This window comes from Tursiops truncatus, chromosome 8 (genome assembly GCF_011762595.2).
Source record: "Tursiops truncatus isolate mTurTru1 chromosome 8, mTurTru1.mat.Y, whole genome shotgun sequence".
NCBI classification, from domain to species: Eukaryota; Metazoa; Chordata; class Mammalia; order Artiodactyla; family Delphinidae; genus Tursiops; species Tursiops truncatus.
This window is the reverse complement of record NC_047041.1, coordinates 103,724,450-103,732,230: the sequence shown is the minus strand read 5'-3', so window position 1 is coordinate 103,732,230 and position 7,781 is coordinate 103,724,450. Positions and strand designations below refer to the sequence as shown.

The following is a 7,781-nucleotide window of genomic DNA, read 5'->3' as shown; positions in this document are numbered from 1 at the left end:
AGACAGTAAATATTTTGCGGTTTGCAGGCCATGTGGCCTCTGTTGCAAGTACTCAACTCTGCCAGTGAATCATGAGAGCAGCCAGTCGAGGGTCAGATCCAGGAGCAAGAAGGCGCATTCCCACAAGCCCCTCAAACGCCTCTGCTCCTGTAAGCTTATCAAACGTACCTACGCTGGTCTGCTTTGAAACTGTCTTGCAGCTGTCAGGCTTTGTCCATCGCTACGCCTGTAACATTTCTGTTGTTCTAGTGGCTGTTACACACTTGCTGTTGCATAGTCTCCATTCACTGCTCTACTTTGAAATCAAACTGACAACTTCTAAGGAAAAAAATACCAGAAAGATTTGTTTGGGAGTGCACTGTAACAGCTAGTATTAACTGAGCATTTACACAGTCGAGCACTGTTCTGTTATACATGTAAATGTGCTACACCTGATCTTCACAACTCTGTCACCTGCTGGCTGAGCATCCTTGCACAAGACTATTTAACTTCCGTGTCCCTCTTATGCACGTGTGAAATGAGGGTAACTAGCTATCTCACAAAATTGCTGTGAAAACAAGTTAATGCACATAAGGCTTTTAGAACAGTGCTTTTAGAACTCAGTTTTCTGTTAACAAGTGGAGAATTGTACAGGAGAAACAAAACCAAACCACTCAATGCCTTACGGAAGGCAGTATGAAATAGTCAGCTGAGGGGTCCCTGCCTTTAAGCATTTAGAACCCACCTAGGGTAATAAATTCAAAGGCAGCACTGTGTCGTCTGTTCATTATGTAAGTAATGAACGATTGGTACAGACGGTAAGGGCAAAGCCAGCACGCACTGACTGCTGAAAATGAATGGCCGAGCCAAAAAGGTATCAGTAAGGACGGGAACAGGATCCAGAGAGAAGAAACCGAATCGAAGGAAAGAATGAACACCGGCTATGGAGCGAGACAAGGAACACGACTCCTGGCCTGTCACCGTGGTGCAAAAGCAGTGGACAATGGACAAACGAAGGGACATAGCTCTGTCCCAAGAAAACCACCTGTAAACACAGGTGTTGGGCCAGAGCTGGCACGTGGGAGGTAGCCGACCCTGAAGCTGAAAAATGACTAAATCCATCTGCCTGGAGTGAAGGTGCTTGAGTTTTCTGGAGGTTCAACTTGCAAACAGAACCACAGGCTCAAAGCCAGGATTTAGAAAGGCCAGTAGGTGACCTTAGGGGGTTGAGAAGTGAGGAGACAGCACATACTAACATTTATGAAGTGTTTACAGTAAGGCAAGAACTGTTCTATGTGCTTTAGATCCATGAATTCGTGGCTGTGGTTTCCCCATCGGACAGAAAAAGCAGCTGAGACAAAAAGCAGCTCTCCATCCTGGGTGGGTGGGGCGGCCTGTGAGTGAATGCCAGCCCCGGCCCGGAGCCCACGGCTCTGAGCGCTCAGCGGGGCCTGCGGCATCCGGGGGCCCAGAGGTGTGTGCCCAGACTAGCACAGGGGGACGTGGTGGCTAGCTGGCTCTGGGGGCATTGATAACAGCCAGGGAGACACTTGCTTATGAGAACAGACGGAGGAGGGAAAAGGAGCAGCTGTGACACAGCATCACGTTCTAAATACCACTATGGAACACCTGAGAAATTTTGCCTCCAAAGCTACCTCCTGGGGCCGGATGCCAAAACCCCAGGCTGGGGAGGTGTTATACACGGAGGACAGACACAGCACAAGCTCGCAGCAGGTCCCCTGAACAAAGTACACGGAGCCCCTGCGCGTCGGCCTCTGGCTGCTCCTGCCATTTGGGCAGGACAAGCCCCCGAGCCCGCGGACAGCAGGCTCTTTCCTGGGTGCAGCTGCTCGGCCTCCCCGGCGCAGGATCTGGTGCATGCAGCACGAGCGCTGGTGTCAGGAAGCCTGACCCGTCAAAAACCAATGGTGGTTCTCTCATTAAGGCCCCACACCCTGTCTAGTTATTAAAGCCCAAGCAAGGTACAAGAGAAGACTTCTAGAAACAAAGAATCAGGCTTTATTTTGTTGTCGTTTTTTAATACAGGTATGGTGTAGTAGACATCTGTTAGTCTCGCATTCAGTATGGCCAACCCACAGAAATGAAAGTAGAAACTCAGTGAGCTTGTGCTCGCTCCTGCCCCCGGGGCTGACACCCTCCCACCCCCAACAGCCTTTGTGCTGCCCACCCATGCCCCCTCCCTGCCACGCGAGTCGAGCAGAACAAAACACCACCCCAAGGAGAAACCCTGAGTGCCCTTTCATCAGCAGTGGGTGGGATGAAATAAGACACCGTGTTTACCTTGGGTGGGATGGAGAAGCCAAGCAAATCCAGACGGTACAGGGGCAGCGCGTGCACCCCTGGAGCCAGGTCGGTGCCCACAAAGCTCTCCACCAGGCGAGACAAGAGCGTGCCGTCCTTCCACAGTCCCCGAGGTCCGGGCCGCATCAGTCAGCATCCTTGAGACAAGCGAAGGGCGCCCTGTCCTCTGGCAGTGCTAGAGTCCTGGGGAGAGCACCCGAGGACAGTGTCTTCTGAGAGGAGCTCCCAACAGAAAGGGTCCCTGAGGAGGCGCGCAAAGGCCAGGCACAGCAGCCCTGCCGTCTGTCCCAGGGGCACTGCCGACTCCACTGTCCTTGAGGGCTAGGTCTGCCTCGGGAAACCTCATGAAAGGTTTCCACACCATTTACAATGGAAAAGTAAATCAGAAATAAGGCATTAGACATTTGATTTTTTTATTTCCATATGCAATGTAATGTTTAGGCACGCTGCTTGGGATGCTACTTCTAAAAAAAATCGTTGGCCATTTTTCAGAATATCCTTTTGGTTTTAAATACTGGTCAGGAAAAACAAATGATGTAAAAATACGTGAATAATTTTCTATTACAGAAATGAAAAACTGATTTGCATCTAAAAGTGCAGGAGGTGAAGTAATTTAACCCTTTCACCAGACAATATGGCAATATACAATATATTGCTTCAGCTGTTTGAGAAGGCTGTGATGTATTTTTATACTGACATAGAAAATTATAAATTACACTGAATTAGTATCCATAATCACTATATATGTACACAAACCAGTTCTTAAAAAAAAATACACTGGTTTAGAATTTACGAGTGAAAACCTCACAAGGTACAGTAAAACAATTAACATGCTCAGGTGCCGGATTTTGATTTCTAGTTTAAAAACACTAGCCTGTAAAATGAACGCACTCTAATTCCATTAGCAGCACGAGCATTTTCCCACTGACTTGCCTAATATGATTTAGATATGTGAGATACGCAGATTGCTCTGAAACTTTCATTGGTGTTGCTTGTTAACAAGGTAAATTTTGGTGAATGGGTTAAAAGGCAGATGAACAACCAAAACAAAACAAAAAACAAAAACAAAACAAAACCCAAACCACAAGCCAGGTACACTCCAAATACCCTAGTGTTTCACCTGTAGGGATAATCAGTTCAAGCAAACAAGACTTTACCAGAACATGTGGCTTTACAATAACATCAGTTTATCAACTAAGCTGTAGCAATAAATACTTAATCTCTACCAATAGACTTACATTTTTTGATCCGCTTTAAACAATACAGAAAACAGTTACCAATCAAAAACTGGTTATAAAAAGAACACCAAGTATTTCTTATTCAAAATCACTTTTGTAAGTTAGAACAACCAAAATAACACTTAGAGGGCATCTCAATCCTATAACTCCTCGCCAACCTGGAAGAAAAATGAATTCAGAACTTTGTACAAGGTGAAAAATGTATGAAAACTGCCTAATACTTTGGTCACACTAATAATTGTCAAATAGTTATGTTTCAAATACAATAGATCTGTGTATTCACTTTTATAAAACTATTCTTACAGCCATTTTAACTATAGTATTACTACTATTATTACATGGGTGGCAAGATCTTATTTCACAGGCTACCCATTATTTAGAACAATACAATATAAACATACGCAAAAATTCTTGGTATTTGTCAATGTGCAATATTTGTACACTTCTGGGTTTCTCTGTACAACGTCTTAGACTCTAGAATATAAAGGTTGCTGGTCCTGATCCCTTGCAGAGTGAGTGCAGCAGCGGTGGCTCGGTGGGCTCCCGACGCAGCCCTGGACCCCGCACGGTGGCGCCTGCGGTCCCCGGTCAGCAGCAGCAGCAGCGGCAGCGGAGCTCGCTCATCATACGGGGCCGTTAACCGCCGCATCGCCCGGCATGCTCGACTGCTCAGTCCTGCGGGGTGAGACCAACTCCGTGTAGTTCCCCGAGGGTGGGGAGCGTTTATCTGAATATTGTCTACGCAGTGCCTAGCACAAAGCCTGCACTCAGCAGTTACTTCATGAAATGCTTCTTAAATGCATTTTCCTAAAGCTCCAGAAAATCTAACTGAACAGCTCTAAGCTTCAGCTCCGGTGAACTAAGCACTTAGCAAGGGCTGCAGAGGAGTGGGGGCTCCGTGAGACCCACCACGCCTCAGCCTCTCAGAAGCACAGGGACAGACTGGTCAGTGGTCCCCGAACCTTCAGGAGCTATTTGCTCATCCCTCCTTCAAAACAGCTCGTTCTCTGCTCTGTATATTGCAATCCATATAAAATTTCACTTGATAAAAATAGGGTTTTGCTACTGGGGGCTGGGGGTGGGGAACGACAAAAGTTTGTAGTAAAAGGACCAACTTTGAGAACAAAGGTGTGCACTTTAACACGTGCTCCCCAGAAGCAAACATCAGGGGTGATGCTGTGGGGGGCGGGGGTGGGGGAGAGGGGGATATGAAAGGAACAAAGTGGTGACAGGGTACCCAGGACCTTCCTGCCGAACTACAGTGTGACCTACGTCTTATGAACGAGACTTGGGAAAAGATGTTTTGAGCTGAAATTGGGAAGCACAAGCACTCTTGAACCGGCACTCCAACTTTACAGAGTGCTCCAGACCCCTGCTAATCCTAACAGAGACCCACGAAGTTAGCTCCACTCACACAGCAGACTCTACCTACATTCCATGGTGTCTCAATGTATCACAGAGACACAGGCACCAGCATTCTGGAACCAGACACAGCCGGGCACATGCCCTGCCTTCGCCACTTACAAGCTGTATCTTAACCTCTCTCAGCTCAGTTTTCTCCCCCTGTAAAAGGGGGACAATAACCCCCGCCCCTGCAAAGAGGTAAGTATACAACGTATGCAAGGTACCTGTTTGCACACTGCTGGCACAGATACCATGCATACTTAATACTGAAAAATAAAATTTTGTGGCAATGAAAAGCTCTACGTGCAATAGTGCACATCTGTCAACCTCAAAAATAATATCTGGTTGTGACAGGAACCATCTCGGTAAGACTGCATACAGAAAGTCCCAAATGGCTATCTTCATTGTCAACAGTGCCGTAAGCTTTTAGAATGCACATGTGACACATCAGAAAACCTACCTCTGTCCCCGCCAAAACAGCAGCTCAGATGCCCCGACTGCCCTACCTAAAGTGGGACTTCTATTCCTTCATCCAGCTTTATTTATTCTTCATGTCCCTATATGTTATCTGTGGGGTCTGTTTTGCTACTGTTTTATCACCAGGCCTAAACCAGTGGCTGCTGCACTCATATGTGTGTTGGATGGAGGAAGGACAGGCAGACAAGTGATGCCCCCTCTTCTCCCACTGGCTCTCCCCACCTTTCTCCTCCACTGCCTGAGTCCTGCAGATCAGGAGAGGCAGGGCTCCACATCCCAGATGTGTCTCTGCACGAAGAGCAAGTGGGTCCCCCGAGGCAAACACTTCTGCACTCCAGAGCCCAGTAACCGATCCCACAGGCTGGCTGGATCACTCATGTCAGAGAAACCAAGAACACACTCCAGGAGCAACGACTCCAAAGTGGGACAGGTTAGATATCTTGTAGGCAGCTCTCCATATAAAGGAAATTTACAGGGAGACACTAGGGAGGTGACAATGACTGCTTAGGTTATTACACCTACAGAGGACCTTTGAAAAAACATACCAAACCCTAGGCAAAAAAGTGACTTGCCCAAACCCTTAGATGCACAGCTGGGGCTGGCTCCCCTGCAGCCGGAGTGCCATCCCGTCTCCTCCTCCCAAAGCCACCACTAGAGCCAGCACGCACAAGTAGTTCTTATAATTAATTCGTTTTATACACACACACACACAAGTTTTTAATTACAAAAGCAAACCCCTCATCCCAGCTGTAATTTCCATGAGAGAAACAAAAGCAGGGTTTCCTACACTATGAACATACAGGTTTACTGACCAGTGAACAGAGAGTGCCCCCTGCTGGTTCCCACTGGTTACACTGCCCCTAAAATGCCTAGATTTGGGGGCATCAGGTGAGAGGGAAAGTACTTCTCGGAAATGGCTTTAAAAGTTACTTTATTCCTTATGGAAGGAATATACAAACTTGGATATATTTAATTAAAACAGTTCAGTCTGCGCAGCACTGAGCGAAGGTCCTTGTGGTCCAAGGGCAAGTCCTGAACTTCCCACACAAGCTCTGGAGCAACAGGAGGCCGCCCTCGCCCTGCCTGCGGGGCTGCACACAGCCCAGGGTGGCCCTTGCGGGCTGGGGCTCTGGCTAGGCCTGTCCCTCCAGACCACGGGCTCAGTCTAAGCAAAAGGTGACTAGAGGGCTTCCCTGGTGGCGCAGTGGTTGAGAGTCCGCCTGCCGATGCAGGGGACACGGGTTCGTGCCCCGGTCCGGGAATATCCCACATGCCACGGAGCAGCTGGGCCCGTGAGCCATGGCCGCTGAGCCTGCGCATCCGGAGCCTGTGCTCCGCGACGGGAGAGGCCACAACAGTGAGAGGCCCGCGTACCGTAAAAAAAAAAAAAAAAAAGTGACTAGACAGATAACGTCACATTTCAAATCCCTTGGCTCTGGTGGTGGGATTTTCACACTTCATCCGGACAAGATAAATATTTTGCAAAACAAAACCAAAGAGGGACTCATCTGAGAGTGGAGAGCATTTAGCCACACATATGAAAGGGTCTCCAGGAAAGCCCTCCCGTGTGTCACGTGGACACATCTGTGGGAACCGGGCACTAGGGAGCCGCTTGTGTGTGCCTGGCAGCTGGGTGACTATGGCACTGAGGGAACCCAATCCTGGAAGGGCTCAGTATCAGCCTCAACCTGGTGCCTCATCAAGAAAAAAAAAAGGGGTGGGTGGGTGGGGTGGGGATATGCCAGCATGAGAGACCCTTCCAGCCCAAATAATTTCTCAAAGAGCCAGTGATGTTACTGAATCTCCGAAAACGAGTTAGTTTTCAGTTTCTGCAGTAGGAGATGAACTGTTACGTCTAAGTTCTCAGCTCAGTCACCCTGATTACCATTCGCAACTGAGAAAATGCTTCTGTGCAAGTCACTGAACACCTGAGGACAACGGTAACGACCCCCCACCGCCATAACAGCTTCCCTCCCAGCTCCCAGGAGACAAAGCCAGAGCAGGGCCCAGGCAGGATGGCCGGAAGCAGGTGGTTACCTCTGCTCTAGGCTGCTGCTGGGGGTCCGGGGGGCTGCAGACTTCCCCTCTGCCGTCTCCAGGCTCTCCGCCACATCTTTACAAGCAGCATCTTGAGAGGTAGACAGTTTTCCTTCCTCACTGCAGTAAAGAGGACGACAGGCAGCGTTAGACGCCCGACGCGGCAGCACCGGGTGGAGGAGGAGGGCGCATGCACTTGGCTCTGGAAGTCATGGCGGCCATGGATCCAAGCCCCGGGGCTGAGCATGCTGGTGGGTGGGTGGGATCACAGGGACCACAGACACGACTGGGAAACCATGGAAGGGGAGGATCACACACAACTGG

General features: G+C 48.9%; 1 protein-coding gene across 19 annotated transcripts in view; it reads right to left on the bottom strand.

Annotated features, from left to right (window-relative positions):
* Window positions 1–1,975: 1,975 nt before the first annotated feature.
* PPP6R3 (protein phosphatase 6 regulatory subunit 3) overlaps window positions 1,976–7,781 on the bottom strand; it is a 126,740-nt gene continuing 120,934 nt past the window's right edge. For 13 of the 19 annotated variants that reach the window (XM_033861325.2, XM_073809288.1, XM_073809287.1 and 10 more), the window contains 2 exons: window positions 7,458–7,577; window positions 1,976–2,484 (listed from right to left, as the gene is read on the bottom strand). In XM_033861325.2, coding sequence (XP_033717216.1) covers window positions 2,427–2,484; window positions 7,458–7,577 — 178 coding nt within the window. In that variant the 3' untranslated portion in view covers window positions 1,976–2,426. Of the gene's footprint in view, window positions 4,215–7,457; window positions 7,578–7,781 lie in introns of all 19 variants that reach the window. The other 6 variants (XM_019929065.3, XM_019929066.3, XM_033861315.2 and 3 more) reach the window with 1 other exon arrangement.